The sequence below is a fragment of the Microtus pennsylvanicus genome, chromosome 4 (assembly GCF_037038515.1).
Source record: "Microtus pennsylvanicus isolate mMicPen1 chromosome 4, mMicPen1.hap1, whole genome shotgun sequence".
Classification (NCBI taxonomy): domain Eukaryota; kingdom Metazoa; phylum Chordata; class Mammalia; order Rodentia; family Cricetidae; genus Microtus; species Microtus pennsylvanicus.
Genome location: NC_134582.1, coordinates 60,140,803 through 60,160,758, shown reverse-complemented (window position 1 = coordinate 60,160,758; position 19,956 = coordinate 60,140,803). Strand labels below are relative to the sequence as shown.

The 19,956-nt window shown below is 44.4% G+C and overlaps 1 protein-coding gene across 2 annotated transcripts in view; it reads right to left on the bottom strand.

Moving 5' to 3' along the window:
* Window positions 1-4,822: 4,822 nt before the first annotated feature.
* Window positions 4,823-19,956, bottom strand: part of Garem1 (GRB2 associated regulator of MAPK1 subtype 1) — a 180,199-nt gene continuing 165,065 nt past the window's right edge. Inside the window, exons 5-6 of one of the 2 annotated variants that reach the window (XM_075969233.1) lie at window positions 11,444-11,610; window positions 4,823-9,939 (exon numbers count right to left, since the gene is read on the bottom strand). In XM_075969233.1, the coding sequence (XP_075825348.1) occupies window positions 9,039-9,939; window positions 11,444-11,610 (1,068 nt within the window). In that variant the 3' untranslated portion in view covers window positions 4,823-9,038. The remainder of the gene's footprint in view (window positions 9,940-11,443; window positions 11,611-19,956) is intronic. The other variant, XM_075969234.1, reaches the window with a different exon arrangement.

Genomic DNA, 19,956 nt, shown 5'->3' with positions numbered 1-19,956 from the left:
TCTTTTTGGACAGAGAGCCTTGGTATGCAGTAAGGCTGGTATTGAAGTCATAGAAATCCTCTTGCCTCAGTGACTCTCAAGTGCTGGGATTACAGGGGTGCCACTAAGCCCAGTAGGCAGTTTCCTCGATTCTAGCTAGTACCTACTGGGGAGGATCAGTTGAGGATTGCCTTCTGATTGATTTTTTTCAGCCTAAGGACAGAAGCTAGAGGATCACAGTAGCGTGTGTCACACATCCATGGCAAAGCCTTCCTATCATTTATGGAAGCTAACAGCGGGGGGGGGGGAATCAGGAGGTTTGTGATGATTACACAATGGAGGAGAACGTTCTAATTCTATCCCTCGTGATAGCCCACGTGGGCTCTGGAGGGATTGACACAGTGTGACTCTTATTCCTGTGAAGTTAAGAGAGTAGGTTTCCAAAGTTCTGCTTGCTTTAAAACTCTGTTGTGCCATATCTCCTGGGTCACTGTATCTTGGAGGACACAGACCTGTTATCTTTCCCCACTGCCTCTGGCCTGAGAACACTCCACCACATGTACTATCTTTCAATGGACTGTATCTGTTGAAGCCAATATTTGTGGCCACCTGTGAAACAAACTGCTCTTGGTTCATTTTCATATCCATCACTAAGTCACTGGTTCAAGTTGTAAGAAAAATGTACTTGTAAGAAATTCTCACTGCATCCATCAATGGTCATGACACAAACTCAACTTGGGGTCACCAAAAACTTTATGTCTCATTCTCTTATAATCTGCTTCTCTTTTTTATGTGGGAGTGCCAATGACGTCATTCATTTGCCTTTGATTTTTGGGTGCTGAAGATTGAACTGAGGGCCTCACACATGCTGAACCCATGCATTCTCACTGAGCTGCATCCCCTGCACCTCATTTGACTCAGCTTCATCCTGTTATTCTGTGACTAATGCCTTGATCTTCAAGGCACAGTAATCACCCACTCCTAGGAATGTCACAGTGTTTGATGTGGGATGTCCTTCTGTATATGTGTTGCTTTTATTTGTTGATGAATAAAGCTGTTTGGCCAATGGCTTAGCAGAGTAATGCCAGGTGGGAAATCCAAACAGAGAACACACACACACACACACACACACACACACACACACACACACACACACAGAGAGAGAGAGAGAGAGAGAGAGAGAGAGAGAGAGAGAGAGAGAGAGAAGTTGGTGGAGTCAAGGAGATGCCATGATGTAGCTGCCAAAGGAAAGAGATACCAGAACATTACTAATAAGCCACAGCCTCATGGCAATACATAGATTAATAGAACTTGGTTAATTTAAGATGCTTAAGCCATTGGTCAAACCAGTGTTGTAATTAATAGAGTTTCTGTGTGATTATTTGGATCTGGGTGACCGGGAAATGAAAGTGCAGTCTCCATTTACAAGTTGGCACCCAATGTTTGGCAACATACATCCACATAAAGCCTAAGAAAGCTTAAAAAAAGCTTCTAGACCCACAAAAATGTGAATCAATTGCAGCTTCCTGGTGGCCACATTTTAAAAATAGGTTCTATTTGCTGGTGGCAAACAAATGTGTGACTTCTTTAAGAGATGACTTCCTGACTCATGCTGGCAGCACAAAAGGCTAGCTCTTTCTAGGGGGTCCTGCTATAAATCACTTAAATGGGGTTTGCAGGCAGCATGCCATAAGTAGTTTAATGGTGACATAGACTGGTTGCATCCCTGGAGCTGGGGCAGTGAGCATGACTTGCAGAGGTTCTGAACATACCTCTGCCATGTTGGATGGGGTGAAGACAACAGGCAAAGCTATAACTTTAGTCCTAGCCATGCCTGCTTAGCATTTTAAAAAATGCTCCTGGTCAGAAAAAGATTACAGATGCACATTAAAGACAGAGATAGAAAAAAAAAGGCCTTTAAAGACAGAGGATAAAAGACATACAGATAAAAATAATTTAAGGATATTAAACTGAGGTTCTTAAGGGAAAAAGAGAACTTAAAAAAATGGGCCACAAAAAGATGAAAAATACACAAAGAATCTAGCTTATGTATATTATTATGTTTTCTTTGAATTTTTTTGACTACAGAGAGACATTTGATTCTGGGGGCTTCTAAACTAAACAAACATATATATTTTAAAGGTATTTTAACTTCAAAATTTGAGTCTAAGAATACGTTACTTTGGAAAAGAGGTTCTGCTTTTGTTTCCACAGAGGATGGGAACCTGTGGATTCCTTCCAGGCTAATGTGGTTTGATAGAACAAGAGCCCCCTGATTTCCATGAACCCTAAAAATATTTTGCCCAACAAACAGCTGAAAGAAGTTTGGAGAAAACTATGTCCAAATTCCCAAAATGGTTGTTTATAGATGTTTGTTTTCATTTTAAAAGGGTTGGTCATAAGTGGTTAATGATTACAGTCAATTTCTAAAAAAAGGGGATATGATAAAGAGATAAATACTTTACATTAGTATGGATTTTGGTCTATTGATACAAATTTAAGGTTGATTTAGTTAAACTGTAATATATATATATATTTCTACTCTTGTTTAAAGTATTATATTCATCAGCTCATTTAAAAATGTAATGTATAGTTAAGAAATACAGATTTATAGATAGTCATCTATAATAATTAAACTTTTAATTATATTAGTTAGGTTTTCTAGATATACAGAGATATATTTCAGTTAAGTAGACAATCTTCAACACTTCAAAGACCTCAGAATATGACATTTAAAATGTTTTAAGAACTTAGACATTTCTCAACAGTGAGACATGTCTGGTTCTAGCACCACCAATATACTTCAGTAGGATGATGGGCATCGAAGAGGTTCCTTTATGGAGTTTGCTAGCCATTTGGGCAAGAAAATGCTCTGGCTGGGACTGCTTGATGGTATGCTGTATAAACTGGACATGTAGGACCCACAGAAAAATGACCGTTTAAACTGTCAAAAGAAGGCTAGACAGTCCTTCAGACTTCCTACTTCATAAACGAGTCTGCCAGACATTCTGCAAGACTCAGAAGAAAGTGACTAACAAACTGCAATATAGGCAAAACAGTCTTTCAAATTTCCTGCTTCATAGAAAAGTCTGCCAGATACTATGGTCCTGTAGGCTGAAGATGGATGCCCTAACACTACAGAAGTTTGGGTGACTGTCCAGGCAGCAAGATGTCTCTGTCAATTCTAGAGTTTTGAAAGCTCTTTACAATGCACTTCCTGTTTACTTGGGTAATATTATATTCTTCTGGGGTCTTTGATAAAGTTGAAGACAGATAGTTAAAATTATAATTTTCTTTAGCTATATTAAAAGATAAATTCGATATGAAACTTTGGACTCACAAAGATAGAATATTTTCTTTAATTTTTGCCAGCTACAAATAGACTAAATATTGTAACTGTAATTCTTGCTTGATAACTGTTTTGTTACATGTAATTTGACTGTGTTAAAGTTAAAACCTTCCTTTTTATTTAGACAGAAAAGGGGAGATGATGTGGAATGTCCTTCTGTATATGTGTTGCTTTTATTGGTTGATGAATAAAGCTATTTTGACCAAGGCTTAGCAGAGTAAAGCCAGGTGGGAAATCCAAACAGAAAAAGAGAGAGTGAGGGAAGGAGAGAGAGAGAGGACAGAGTCAAGGAGATACCATATAATCACTGAAGGAGAAAGATAGGAACATTACCAGTAAAACTATAACCTCGTGGCAATATGTAAATCAATAGAAATTGATTCATTTAAGATGTAAGAGTTAGCTAGGAATACGCTAAGCCATTGGCCAAACAGTGTTGTAATTAATATGGTTTCTATGTGATTAACCAGGTCTGGGTGGCCAGGAAATGAAAACACAGTCTCCATTTACAGATGTTCTGCCATTCAACATCTGCTCAAGAATCCTCTAACTTTGAAGACTCTGGAGGCCAAGGAATGGGGAGCTCGTAAGGGCTGGGTACACATAGGTGGCTCTCTCATTATGAAGAGCATAATGTACAAAGCCTTTGGATACTGCCTAATAATACCCAAAGCATATAGATGAATCATCCAAGCAAGAAGGGGCCAAGGTGAGCAGGCATAGGTGAAAGTCAATTGGGCAAAGTAGGATGCATCCTGTGCTTAATATTTTCAGTAGATTATGTATTTTCTAGCCTGTTCCATAGGAATCAGAGGACATGTGGTCTTAATGCAACTTATTTCCAGTTTCAAATTTCTCAGCAATATCGTTTGTGGAGCATCCCAGTATACCCAAGGTAGGCATTATTAGGACCCCGACTTAGAGCTTTTAGGTTTAGTCATGTGTATGGTTCTTCAAGTGCTTAGCTCTGGGAAAGTGGGACTGTAGGAAATGGGGGCATGAATGACTCTGGGAGTCCTCTGATTGAGAAATAAGATGTGGGAAGTGATTTCATGATAAGTTGAGAACAATGAAAACTCTAACCAATCTGTCATCCTCCAGTCTCTCTGTAAAACTTACTTATACAGTAGGGGGAATAGGCCTGCCTCCTCACCAGCACCTGGGAGCGCTGCTCTGGGCCATCTCTGCATCAGCTGAACAACACTGACACCAAAGACAGAATTTGCATTAGTTCCCCTCTCACTGGAACATGTATACTTTCTTTCGAATTAAAAGATATCTGCACTTGTTTTTTGACCACACAGGTACTGGGTCCTTTTTTGAATGACATGGTTGCCTGGTTACCAGAGTCTATAAACTGTTGCTTTTATCTTGCCTGTCTCAATTCAGAATGGGGTTTGCAGTATTAGAATCCCTTTCTAGTTCCTCATGTCTGAGAGGTTGGAGAATGAGGCCTTTGAGAAGTCAGTACTAGGTCAGGAAAAACCACTAGAGCAACCTTGAAAATTTCTTTATTTATAGACATTTCAGAACCATTTAAATCAACAGACAATGGATTATTTTTGACATAACATACTGGATTCTCTTGAGGTACACATTGGGCCCATTAGATAACGCTCTGGAAAGCAACACAACCAACTGCTGACATGGAGTTAGCAGCCCACTGTTTCCCCAGCCAAGAAACTGTACAGACACTTCCAAAATCCTTAGAAACTACAATTTCCATTTAAGTGAAGGAAAATTTCTTAACTTCTTGAGTTTCACTTTTTTTCTGAGTCTTAGATGAAGCAATATTCCAAATGGAACATAATATAAAGACAGGGGTCAGGTTTATGAGTAGGGGATTATCTAAGTCCTATCCTACAGGACACTGTAAACCAAGGGAACTCACCATCCGCTAAGCTCTGTGACAAAAGGCATAGCTTTGGAGTTAGATAGAGGAGCACAGCTACAGACGAGGTTTGCACCTAGCTTGAGACGTTTACTTGTTTCTTATCATCACAACGAGGCAAACTGTAAAACAAGAAGTCTTGAAAACTCAGAAATGTGAACTTGACATGATAGGGCCACCAGGATCCTACATTACAAACCCACAGCATAATAAAAATCCTGTTGGCCCCGTTTGTTCTCTGGCCCTTTGATTCTTCTTTCCTTAGCAGCTTCAGATTTTCAGAAAAGCAATAGCAATGGGTGTTATGGAAATGTTTCTGAAAGCCTCATGTGTCCAACAGATGTTAAGCTTTTTGGTAGACTGCAACACAAATTTATTGGGTTCTTTGGAGAAGTATTTTGTCCCCCAGTTTGCTACTCGGGGTATACACTTCCAGATGTTAGGCATGAGGAACACACTAGGAAAATGAAGGGCTCTCCATCCGTCCACACTTACCCCCTGAAATCTCAAGGAGGTGAGTGCATGCTAGGCAGGTGGCTGGGCAATGAGAGTGGTGCTTGTTATGCGGGTATCTGACCAGCTGGAATGAACTATCACATTTCCCATAAGGCTGTGGCATTTCTGCAAGATAAGAATAAACACTACAATTTAGCTGAATGGGCAGTTTGGTACAACTTCATAAATTTGAATGGTGTGTGTGGGCTGAGAGAGTATACATGGACATTTCACAGTTCATAAACTTGAGCAGTTCAACTTAAAGATAGAACGTGCAGGGAGTTGGAAGATTCTGTGGCAGGATTGGTGGGAGAATGCTGGAGTTTTCACTCTGAATTGACTTCGTATTTTACATTTCAGCTGCTTGGCTTGTTTTATTGCTGATGCTCTTTCCTGATGGGATGGGGCAGGAAGATTTTAGACATGAGTTTAAGGATCACCCAAAGATCCTGTTTAGACAGTACTTCTCCACAAGTCCCACAGTCACTTACGGGGTTGCAGGGAATCTGCCACAAAAAGAGAGAGGTATTGTCTTGACCTGGCTGGTTGGAAGAGGTTCCACGGTGGGATGTGGAAGGCGAGAGCTGTTTCTGCCTTCTGCTCTGTGTAGCATGTCTCTTTCCCTCTGCTGGCTTATGAATTCCTTGTCTAGCCAACATCCTCCGCAGACAGGTGCTCAGCTCAGAAGTGGCAATTATACTTATTTGTGGCTTTCAGAAATGCCAGTACTAATTATCATTAAAAAATTCCAAGTCAGTAAAAGAAAACAGGAGACAGTGAAAGACAGATGCATTTTTCCTCTAAAGTATTCCAAGTGTTAGTGTCTTGGGGTGTTTACTGTATGTCTTAGAAGGGGCTGTCATTGCTTCCGTCTGTGGGCTCCTTAAAGATGGGACACAATACTCTCCATAAATCCACCTTCCAGGAAAACTCCAGAGTCTCTCATGCACACACAGTGTCAGCAACCGTGATTTTGAAACATAAACAAGTTCTCAGAGGGCGGGGGTCATCTCTTTCCTCAGCCTCGGGTCTGGCACACAGAAAGGGCTCAGTGAATGTCCAATCAATGCCTGATTCCAAGGCCTATTCTTGCTCTCAGGGAGGTTCCAGGATCCCAATCAATACAGAGTTGGCACAAGCACGCCAGGACCAAAGCAAACTAAAAGAAGATGGACAATCTTATTTTAAGGTTCTTGCAAAAGATGCATCACGGCAATTGTTTATGTGGGGACAACCTTCACAGTAAATGCAAGCCAACCCTGTGGCCTGCGGATGAGCTTGAGAATCACGGTCAAGTGCTGGGTACTAGAGGATGGACAAAGGAAGGTTTGTCAGCGGTGATCACGGTGCCTCTACTGCAGGTTGTCTGTCTTCATTCTCAAGGGAAGTAATGCTCTTGGGCGAGGCAAACTTTCTAAGGAGTTAGTTCCTCTCACTGAGGGTTGCTTTCTGAAACAGATTTTCCACAAGTCTTGGCTGTGAGAGGGCAGAACAGGAACTTCACCGATTCATGAATGGCTTCTGAAGCACTCCAGCTGCTTAGTTTTATGTAAGATTCTTTTGACTTGCACTGTAGTATTTACATCTAGGATGCATGTTAGGATGGGATAACGAACTTTGCTTCTTTTAATGTGATCAGAAATGACAAACTAGACTAGGTATCAATTCATCTCAGCTCTAAATCACAAGATGGAATGAAGGAGCTTTCTAACGGAAAGAAATAGTGACGTACTTCACAGGACTGCAAGTGCTGGCTGCTGACTCTTGCTCTTAACAGTTATTTCTTTTTTTGGTGAGTAGGAAGACATGATATGGTCAATCCTTCAGAATACACTACCTCCTGGTGGCCAAACAACCTCACCTGAGAAGCTCTGGCGTGCATCTTGGTAAGAGATTGTCTGCCCAGTTAGAATCTGGGGACAGACCCAGTAACTGTTTGGAGGGTATATTTGTTGCTCAGAAAAAAACAGGAACTCTTTGAGGTTATATGCCTTCAAAGAGCCAAGGGTGGGGATATGATGCTATATTTTAAAGTATTTAATCACATTTAGCAAAATCCTTAGATACGTTCTAGAATTCTCAGAATATGAGTATGCTAATTATTATTATTAGTTGTTATTATTATTACTTTAGAGGAATAGAAACAGGAGGTCTGTGGAATGAGCAAGTACTCATTGATATTTACGAATCAGTGCAGAGATGTGGCGTATATAACAGAGAGGTGGTCTGTCTGAGTCACGAGCTTTCCTAACACAAGAGGTGTGGAGAGAAGACCTCACATCTGTGGAGAAACGCTTTTCAGATTTCTCCCTGGGACACATGGGAGGAAGGTGGCTGTTGTGTCCCCAACCATCACATGGGTCTGTAGGAATCAGCCCTCGCAGGGCTTAGATATCACATTAAATCCTTCAACACTCCTGACTGATCACTCCTGACTGATCACTCCTGAGTTTTCAGGGTGGAGCCTATGAGGCCAAGCTTCAAAGGTAGGGTCTGAGACTCTTTAGAATCATCCTGCCAACTGGTCTTAGAGAATTCACTCGGTTAAAGGCCCCCTAAAACCTCAATGGATATTAGAAAATTAACAGATGTTATTTAAAATATCAGATTCAAAAATTACATTTCAACATATCTGCATGTGCTGCATAGGAACACACACATACCTATTTTGTTTTTTCTCTGCTCAATAAAACTAGCAGCAGGTACAGATCAAATGGTCAAGATCTGTGTCATTCAAGGACATCAGATGTTCTCCATCAAATCATGATTTTTGGAAAATGCCTTTTGATAAAATGATCTCCACCAAGCATATAACATCAAAGTGTCATTTCACACCACTAACATTGTCAGGCACGAGAGTTAAACAATTGGCATGAAGCAAAGCAAGCCGCAGAATACAAGTAACTGTCGGACGGACGGACGTTGACTCCCCGCGGAAGGGACTGCTCCCAAGTGTTTATGTCTTTCAGCTTTGGCTGTTTGTAATAAATACCATGCCTTCTTGAAAACCCACTGGAGTAAAAATGAGTTCTCTGAATATGACTTTAGTTCTTTTAGCAGCTGTTGAATGTTGAGTGACGTACAAGGCACACCTCTAAGTGTTCTGTGCAGCATCTTTATTGATGTACAAAATAGCCTGTTCACCATTCAGAAATGGAGTCTGCATAGTAAGACTTTCTCTAGCTCTATTTACAGACGGCTTTTGTTTTGTTTCGTTATTTTCTCTCTCTCTTTTTTTTAGTGCAAAAACGTGGATTTGAGACCCCGCCCACCCTGCTGGCACACGTTTCCCAGCTCTGTTTCACGCTGACCAGGGACATTTGCCTATATCTTGGGCCTCCAGCCATTTATAAACTGCATTATTTTCTTCACCTGCAGTTTGCTTAGTTTGAAATCCTCTGAGAGGATTTCTTCCGTTAACTGAACAAGCAAATTCCCATCGATCTTTTCCGTGACAAAGAAAGCTATGACGTCTTCAGACAAACCAATGAACCGTAAGGACTTGGACACTTCCTCTATCGAGAGTCCGGATAGGTCGGCAGGTGGCTGCCATGGGGAACCGTCCCCACAGGATCTGGGGGCCAGCTGGAGGTGGAGTGGAGATGAGAACGGGTAAGAGACCGCGAAGACGTCCTGCGCGCCCTTTCTCACAAAATACTGGTCCTCGGAGAGGTCCAGCGACCCTGCGGTGGGGTCCTCCTCAGCACCATCAATTTTCAGAGGCAAAGGAGATGTTTCAGGGGCGGTTCTCTGTTCCACTGGCTTTGGGGCCCTTGGGGGCAAGGCAGGGCAGGAGATGCTCTGCTTGGTCATGCCAGCTGCAAGGGAGCTGTCCTCGGAGTTCTCCAGAGAGTAGCTGGCGGACTTGGGGCAACTGGAGCCGCCGCTGCTGCTGAATTCTGCAGAGGCTGTGCTGGGCGGGCTGCCTAAGAGCTCGCAGTCACCAAAATCAAAAGGGGCCGGGCAGTTTCTCTTTGGTGTGCCAGGTGTCTTCTGTCTGGGATAGCTGTAGCTCCTGCTTGGATCGAGCAGGAAGTCACTCCGTGTCTGGCTCTCCGATGCTCCCGAGTAATGGTTGGGCCACGAGAGTCTGGAGGCCAGAGCGTCAGCAGAAGGACTTCCAAACGGGGACTTGGGGTCCACAGAGTCACTCTTTATTCGGTTGCAAGGGTAGCAGGAAACAGGGGCACTGTCAGGAGGACTCGGGTCACTCTTCGTGGTGCTGCTTAAAAAAAAAACAAAACACAGAAAAGGAAGTTAGTAAAATATAATTTAACCCTAGCCCTTGGGAGGTAGGGGGAGCTCTGTGAGTTTGAGGCCAACCTGGTTTTCATTGTGAGACCCTCTCTAAAAACAGCCAAACCCCAAGCTTTTCTTTATCATTATTCACAGATGTTATTTCTAAGGTGTAAGGGCAATATGTATGTGTGTGTGTGTGTGTGTGTGTCTATGCACACGCACATATATATACATCTTCTTGAATTTAATAAATTACTATTAACTTTTTTCTTAAGAAGACTAAATTTCTTTGTATTTGTAGATATGTGCATAATGATTTGAAATGCTGTAGTAGAGATAAAAATAATATATGCATACACATAAATAATGTATAGTTTAGCTAATAAGAAAGTACAATTCGTCAGGGCCTGCGTCTTCATATTGAGAAAACTTTTCATGCCACACTTTGGTCCGACACTAAAGGATAACATCTGAGGTGGGCAAGGGTAGAAACAGAGTGGTGGCAAGTGTCTCACACAACCATACAAGAACCAAGGCTCTGGACACATCACCACTGTCCATAACTCTGTATCCTCCCCAAGGTCTGCTAGGAAAAAATGCTTCTGACAAAATGCCTATCCTTGCCTTGGTTTCAAACAATAGAGTTAACACATAGCATAAGCATTTTAATGTCCAGACAGGAAAAATGAAATAAAACATGCCTGCAAAGACTCTAAAGTTTAAGAGCACAGGCAGAGGTTCATTCGTCCTGGAGGCCACACTTCCATATTCTCATATTGACGGGGTGGGACCAGAGTATGCTGAAAGGCTGGTGAACAGGCCAAGGGGAGTGGGCAGTCATGTCTGGGGGAGCAGCAGAGGAAACGGGCATTTTGTTTCGCAGAAGAATTAACTTAGTTTTCTGAGAAAAACGGGGATGGTCTGTTTTGTTTCTCTAGACAAACTACAGTTGAAAGTTACATAGAGCCAGACATACTATAACTTGAGCGCACTGAAGAGAACTTTTTAAAAAACAACGCCCATTTGTCGGTAGTGAAGCAGGCTGTGTCTTGTGAGAGCTCAGAGTTCTGGAGAGACCCAGACAGGAGCATCTTTGCAGCCATCGCCAAGGGGGGATTATTCCTGCTGGGTTCAAGTTCAGAGCAGAAGGCCGAGGGGAGCCTTTGTGGTTTGAAGTCCCGATAGAAGGTGTTGTTTGCTTGTATCCAAGTCAAGATGAAAATAACCAGAGTCAGCTTCCGAGAAGCAATGGAAGCCCGCATGTTGCTTCTAAGAGGAGGGGCTTTCCTTGGTGTCTCACAGACCCTTGTGGCATCTTTTCTTACCATGATACCAGCTATTCCATCAAACCCAGCAGGGGCCAAACTATGTTCTTCCTATAACCTTAGCTTTAAGAGGCAAACGCGACTTCCTCTCCCACCCTGCCGCCAGATGATATTCTCAAGCTGGTAAGGAGCTGGGTTGCTGTGGCTTCGGACAGGAAGACTTACATGTTATGCAGCCCTGAAGAATAGTAGGACAGGGTGGGGCTGGGAGAGCGTGTCTGTGGCCGAACAGGCTTGGCTGTGCGAGGAGGGATGGAGGGACTTGTGGATAAAGGCTTGGAGCTTCGGGGTGGAACAGGTGGGGCGTTCAGGAGCCGGCATTCTTCCCTGACCTGGTGTGGGAAAAGAACACTTCAGGTTAGCAACAGACTGATAGGACCAAGGCATGGATTTGGAGATGGGGTGGAAGGTTGAGGGTGACGTTGTGGAGACAGCTCTGTTTTGCAGGGTTGGGGGGTACTTTAAGCAGTAAAGGCAGTGGGTAAGCAGGAGGCACACACACAGAAAAATGGAGCAAACAAAAAGGCATACACACACACACACACACACACAAACTACTGCTGGGAACAGACAGATCTGGAAGAAAACTGTGCGGTGAATGTCAACTTCTGTGGAAATAAAGCAAGAAATGGGAAATACAAGCTAGAAGGATGCCAGGATGCATGGAGCAGACGTGGATGTGGGAGGCAATGAGGGTGTCAATCATGACGATGAGAGAGGATTAGGCTCTGCTTGAGTCCTGTTTTTTCCCCAATGCAATCCAATTGGACTCAAACCTTTGGCAATGTGGACTTCATTTTTTTTTTACACCAATTTTGTATGTGCACACACACGTGGATATTCATGTGTGAGCTGTGCCATGGAACCTGTGTGGAGGTCAGAGGACAATTTATGGGAGTCAGTTCTTTGCATCAACCATTTGGGTCCTGGAGATCAAATTTAGGCCATGAGGCTTGGTGGCCTTTACCATTGAGCCTTCTGGGGCAAAATGTGGGCTTTCTTCAGGGCTAAGGCTCCACTGACAGCTATGTCTGGTGCCTCTCAGATATTGATGTGTCTAAATGCAGTGACCTCGTTAAGATGCAGATTTGAATTTAGGAGATCCAGTCTGGGCTCTGAGAGTTGACATTTTCTTTCCATCTTTTACGGTGCTGAACTCAGGGCACTGTATATGCTAGACAAATGTTCTAGCTACTGAGCTACGATCAGCCCTTTTAAAGGTTATTGTTGAAGCTAGACAGGGTGTTGCATGTCTGTAATCCCAGCACTCAGACGGCCACAGCAGTAGGATTGCCATGAGCTAAGGCTAGCCAGGGATCCATAGTGAGAGTCTGTTTCAAGAAAGCTCCGGAGCCACTACCTGTTCTTTTTCTTCCTTTCCTTTCCTTCTCTTCCCTCTCCTTCCCTTTCTCTTCTTTCTCTTCTCTTCTCTTCCCTTCCCCTTCCTTCCTTCCTTCCTTCCTTCCTTCCTTCCTTCCTTCCTTCCTTCCTTCCTTCCTTCCTTCCTTCCTTCCTCTCTCCTTCCCTCCCTCCCTCTTTTCCTTTCTTTTGTTTGCCCCCACCTCTTTTTTTTTTTTTTGGTACAGTTTTCAAAGTCAGTCATGCTGGCTTGGAACTTGTGACCCACACCTGCTGCAACCTTCTGGGTAGCTGGGTTTATAGAAAGGCATGACTGAGTCTGGCAGAGTCTGTATTTCCTACAAGCAGCAGGGTGATTGTGATGCTCTGGGTCTATGGACCACACAGCTGCAGAGGAAGCAACGAGGTAGTACTCCAGTTCTAGAGCAGAACTTTTACTGATACAAAGCTACCTTGCCGGTCAGATGGCCTCCACTCATCTCCATACTGGGGATGATCCAGGTGACCTAGGATGCCTGGGGCTTCAGCAACGTGACTGTCCTTACCCAAGCTGGCTTTCTGGTCACTCTAGCTTTTCTCAATATGAAGCATGACTATGGCATGCCCTTCTCCATGTCAGGCAGCAGGGGGCACTTGATGCCTGGCTGTGCTAGTCCACTCTGAACCTCTGAGACTCTGAGACATCCCCACTTGCTTTCAGGCTGCGTTCCCGGCATTTCTCTTACCTTTTCCAGCAACAATGTGTCTTAGGGACAATGGAAATAGCAAATGCCCAGCAGCTTTGGTGACGAGGATGCTGAAGATGAAATGGATGGGCTCATGTGATACAGTATACTTTCTTTGTTGACTATACACTGGGCCTCCAACTGGAGTCCAGGCCTGATTCTCTCGCTAAAGAAAATCAGCTGGAAAAGGAAGCCAGGTGATGATGAATAGTTCCTTGAACCTTGATTCAAGTGAGGCGGAAGCAATCTTATTTTTTATTAAGTTTTTTGAGATAGAATCATTTTGAATGATTTACTTATTTTCAGTTTATGAGCACTGATTGGTGTTTTACCTGCATATCTGTCAATGTGTGTGAGGGTGTCAGGACCCTTGGAAATGGAGTTACAGACAGTTGTAAGCTGTCATATGGGTGCCGGATCAAACCCAGGTCCTCTGAAAGAGCAGCCAATACTCTTAACCACTGAGCCATCTCTCCAGCCTGGAGACAGAATTATTATACAGCCCCACTGGTCTTAAACTTTGTATGTAGTAGAGGATGACCTTGAACCCATCTTTCTGCCTGTACCCCCCAAGTGCTGGGCTTACAAGTATACCCTACCGTAGCCAATGGGGGTGATTAAAGAGCACCCTTCACTGTATTCATCATGGCACTGGGGGTTTCTGCTCCTGCCCACAGAACCCCTAGTCCTAGGACTGGGTTGGGAAGAAGAGGGCAAGCAGCTCTACAAGCTAAAGCAAAATACTTGGGTAGGAGATGTCCTCCTCAATGGCTAGAGCAAGTTTTCCGTTTTGTTGCTTTTCAAAAAGGTAATACTGCAGAAAAGTAGCCCTTATCAAAGCTCTGCAGCAAATACAGATCACTGCAGAAAACCACAACAGGTCACAGTGCAGACACCAACTGGTCATGTAGGGCGCATCCCAAGGGATACACCTATGGCACAAACCTCTGCACTAAAGGGCGCATCCCAAGGGATACACCTACAGTACAAACCTCTGCACTAAAGGCTCACGAGATAGTTTGGAAGAGCAAAGATTATAAGAGCCAGGGGACCAGGCAATCTGCTGCAATCTTTTCTCCTAGAAATGACAGGGAAGCCACACCTATGACACCTCAACAATATGGCTACCTAAATGAGACCTCAACAAGGACACCACCACAGACAGGCTAAAGAGGAAGATGGAAATACGGGTCTCGTCCTTATACAAAGAACTACAGGAAGCTAAGGGTGAGAGGAGAGGAGTCCGCTTATCGATTATTCAATACCAAGATGTCAGCTCTGAAAGCATGTTCATGCAAACAACAGCAAAAGAAATCAGAGAGCTGTATTTATGTATTTATGTGCTTATATATATTTGGAACAATAGCAATTATAAACAAAGAGGACACGAACTTGAAAGAGAATGGGATGGTTGAATGAAGAAAAGGAATGGAAGGAAACAATTATATTTTTATTTTTAATAGATTTATTCATTTTATCTTATGTGTTTTGCCTGCATGTATGTATGTGTGCCACATGTGTGCTTGGCACCCACAAACATAAGAGGGCACTGGTCCCCTAAAACTGGAGTTATGGATGGTTGTGAGCTACTACGAAGGTACTGAGAACTGGACCAGGTCTTCCACAAGAGCAGCGAGTGCTCATTGCCTCTGAGCTAATTAAAATAAAAGGTGGGCGAGGTGTGGTGGTCTATGTACGCATCTTTGATTCCAGGGTTTGAAGGCAGAGGCAGGCGATCTCTGTGAGTTTGGTTTAGAGAGCGAGTTCCAGACTAACTAGGACTACATAGTGAGACCTTGTCTCAAAAACTAAACAACCCTTCTTAAAGAAAAAAAAGATGGTAGCGGTGGGTAACTACAGAAAGGGAACCATAAGCAATGGGGTCTGCAGAGCAGGGAGGACTGTTCAGCTCTGACACTAGGGTGCTCTGCTTTTCTCAAGAGGAACTGGCTAATGTTTTAATATTTTTTTTAAAAATAAATGACTTCTCAATATCATAATTAAGCAGAATGTAAAGAAAAAGCTTAGTGATCAATTCAATTTGGAATATCTACATTTTAGAATCAGTCATTAGGTATGGTACTTCATTAGGGACAGCCTCCCTTGCCCGTCACCTGAGATATGCTGAGATGCCCAGTGCAAGGTGCATTTCAATTTAGAATATTTGGCTGACCTTAACCTTGGAACTCTAAAAACCATCCACTTGCAGCTGAATGCGGTATGTTCCCCTTTCCTGTTCTTATGACTAAAGCACCTGGGGTATTTGGACAGCACCTTCATAGCTGGGCGGTTCTGAAGTCCTTCCCGTGGGTGGGGGAAGGTGCAGAGGAAGCAGCTCTAGATGTCAGCGCCTGGTGTGGGGGAGCTGTGGCTAATGGAGGGTTTACAGCCAAACTTCAGAATGGAATCTGGGACACAGGCCATGTTAGGGGTTTCCCCAGGCTCAGAAAGGAGTCTGGGTCTAACTCAGTTCATAAGAAGACCAAGCTTCCTTAAAACGTCCTTTGGAAAGACGGTCATATTAAAAGCGACAACTAATCCTCAGCATGGGTTCTGAGCATCTTCCTGCACAGGCACAGAATGAGGGGCTCGCACTGCCCCGGGCTGTCAGGAAGGGCAGTCCTCAATGCAGTGAGGTCGCTTTCAGCTTGGGCTGCAGATACGGCTTCTCTGATGAAGCCCTATTTCACGGCATAGTATGGGAAGGATTACACGCTTCGGCGGGATGTACACATCCTGGCATTCGGAGGTTATAAACAGTGAGGGTTGGTTGTGCCATCTTATATCCTGTCTTTCATGCCAGCTCTCAGTCTACTCTTCCTCGCTTCTTGATTTGATTCAACACAAGACATTTATACCCAAGAAGAGGGTAGCTATGCTGTAAATGAATTTTATCTCAGAATAAAAGCTAACCGGCCAAGCATCCCGTTTCCTGCTTTCTCCCGTATTCAGTTCATTTTCATGTGCTACATGCCCAGCACATTCCTTCTGGAAGTCTCTGCGTGTGGCTTTCATCATGCTCTTGCCCAGTTGATGAAGACTAGCCTTGGCTGGTCTTCCACTGAGGCATTTGCAGGCTAGCACTGACCCATCTTCCTGGGCCAATTCTCAGACTCTTCTTCCTCCCTCCTCCTTCCGTCCCCCACCCAAGCTATTCCTTCTCCTCTTCCTCCCTAGCAATGGATCTGTTTGGAGGCTCCTCTGTCACTTTAAGGACCTTGTGCTTTCCTGACTCTCCTCTGTTATAGTGTCTTGCTAGCCATCACACTCAATCAACCATTCCTGCTGTCTGGTCCTAAAGGCCACATGTTCTCTCTAGCCACTAGGCCAGAGCCCTGATTCTGAGCTAGGCTAACACGCTGTTACAGCGATTCACCCTTCATGTGCAGTTTTATTTTTAATTTTTAATTTTGCTTAAAAAAGAAAACATACTATCTTTTTTCATTATACATACCAATCTAAGTTCCCACTCCCTCCCCTCCACATACTCCCTCCACACCCTCCCCACCCCATCCACTCCTCAGAGAGGGCAAGGCACATTGCTTTGGGGGAAGATCCAAGGTCCTCTCTACTATATCTAGGCTAAAAAGGTATCCATCCAAAGAGACTAGGTTCCCAAAAAGAAAGGACAAGCAGTAGGGATAAATCCTGGTGCCATTGCCAGTGGCCTCACAGTCTGCCCCAGCCATGCATCTGTCAACCTCATTCAGAGGGACCAGTTTGGTCCTATGCTTGTTTCTTCCCAGTCTGGCTGGTGTTGGTGAGCTCCCATTAGCTCAGGTAAACTCTTTCAGTGGGTGAACCCATCATGGTTTTGACCTCTTTTCTCATATTCTCATTCCTCCCATTCTTCAACTGGACTTTGGTGCATGTGTATTTAATTACCTCAAAAATGACTCAAAGAGAGTCAAAATAAAATGGACCAATGTCATTGTTACTACTCTCTAGTGCTGCTGGAATATGTTACACAGAGCTTCAGGTGAAAGTTTAACTAAACAGGTTAATTTCTTTAAAATAAAAAATGCAGCAGAAATGCACTTCTACATTTAAATTTAAACTGGACATATCTTTTACATTCTAATGTGGAAAATTAGATTAAGTCACATGGGCTCGGTGTAAGTTTCTGTGACACAGGGCATACAGACCACCATCCTGTCTCTATCGTAATTTGATATGCTAATGGGTAAAAAGACAATGACTAAATTCCTCAACTAGAAATGGCATGAATGGTCAGCATTCCCATCTCCCGATAATTCCTATCCCCAAATAGGCATCTTATACACTATTCTGTGCCTGGCAGACGAGGGCTTTCAGAACTTCAGTTGGCAACAAGGCGCCTGTGTTTTCAGGAACAAACGCGAAGCTTGCTCTGTGAGGAACAACATTCTGTTTTGAGTGACTGTTCACTGGATCACAGGTGACCTTCGCCCATCTCTAGGGGACGTCTGGGTGTTCAGAGACATTCTCCGCACCAGCCTCCCCTGTTTAAGCAAAAGCCAGAGGACACAGTATGGACCCAGGTGACAGTGTGAAAGCTGGCTCCCACCAACCCAGAGCCTTGCCACCTTGATCCCCAGGGGTCCTCCCATATCTTACCAAACACACAGAGCCTTGCCACCTTGATCCCCAGGGGTCCTCCCATATCTTACCAAACACACAGAGCCTTGCCACCTTGATCCCTGGGGGTCTTCCCTCATCTTACCAAACACACAGAGCCTTGCCACCTTGATCCCCAGGGGTCCTTCCATATCTTACCAAACACACAGAGCCTTGCCACCTTGATCCCCAGGGGTCCTTCCATATCTTACCAAACACACAGAGCCTTGCCACCTTGATCCCCAGGGGTCCTTCCATATCTTACCAAACACACAGAGCCTTGCCACCTTGATCCCCAGGGGTCCTTCCATATCTTACCAAACACACAGAGCCTTGCCACCTTGATCCCCAGGGGTCCTCCCTTATCTTACCAAACACACAGAGCCTTGCCACTTTGGTCCCTGGGGGTCTTCCCTCATCTTACCAAACACACAGAGCCTTGCCACCTTGATCCCCAGGGGTCCTCCCTTATCTTACCAAACACACAGAGCCTTGCCACCTTGGTCCCTGGGGGTCTTCCCTCATCTTACCAAACACACAGAGCCTTGCCACCTTGATCCCCAGGGGTCCTCCCTTATCTTACCAAACACACAGAGCCTTGCCACCTTGGTCCCCGGGGCCCTCCCTTATCTTACCAAACACACAGAGCCTTGCCACCTTGATCCCCAGGGGTCCTCCCTTATCTTACCAAACAACAGAGCCTTGCCACCTTGATCCCCAGGGTCCTCCCTCATCTTACCAAACACACAGAGCCTTGCCACCTTGATCCCCAGGGGTCTTCCTTCATCTTACCAAACACACAGAGCCTTGCCACCTTGGTCCCCGGGGTCCTCCCTCATCTTACCAAACACAAGCCACTACTACTGTGGGCCACTTGTTCTTGGTATTTACACAGGTAACAGCTAGAGCTAAACAGAAAGTTAATTTATGTAAAGGCACAATTGTGAGTTGGTCTTCCAGAGCCTACGTGGTACAGGGAGGTACATTCAAGTTCCTGCACTCTAACTCAAGGAAACATCTAAGAGAGCAAGAAGAAAACTGTCGCAGGAGTCTGTCCTGGCGTCAACAGCTAGGACATGGTCTACTTGCACGGTTTCTAAGAGCCTAGTGAACTCCTTCCCCACATAGTTAACTTCGTTTTTCTACTTAGACGTTCAAGTGCATGTCGAGTGTCTACCACTGAGGTTGGGCTGAGTGTACAAAAATAAGTTAACTCCCAGAGTTAGCTCTAAGGGAGGGAAACAAATACAAGAAAGATAAAAACTGGTATGTGTATTAATAGAACTATGAGCAGAGGTTCACGGGAGTACCATGAATTTACTCAAGATAGCAGCAGAATAAATTCATAGGATGCTTGAGTGGAAAAGTCTTGGGGAAGCAGGATTAAGGGTGTAAGAAAGGCGTAGAGGGGACGATGTTAGAAGCCCGGTGCACCTAGCATCCACATTTAATATCTAAGAACCACAGAGCCACGTAATAGGGGCAGAAACTCAGAAGAAGAGGGCAGGGAGAAACCATGACATTCAAGGCTGAAAATACTGCTTGGACTAGAGTTTGTACTCACTGATGGAATCTGAAGTCCTGGTGGCACTGAGTGAGCCCCCAAGGGAAGAAAGATGGAGTGGCGGGGTGAAGGAGAGAAGACCGCGGACAGAAGATGCAGGGTGAAGATGGAGAAGCATTACTGTAAGGTGTCAGGAAGCCCGAGAAGGTGGAGAAGAAGCACCATACGGCACTCAGCGGGTCACTGGAAGGTTCAGCAAATAGGGCGTGAGTGATGGGAAGGGCACAGAAGGCACATTCCGGTGAAAAGGAAAAAAGAATGGAGAGTCAGTGGGACCGGCCACTTACTGGCCACTTGCTTCTGATAATGGCCAGGAAGGAAGGACGAGCGGACACATGTTGTTAGAGAACCTTGAGAAATGTGCCCGGGCACATCTCATGCACCTCTGGGCCTGTAAGCTGAACTCTCACTGATGAGGATGGGAAGGAGAACGA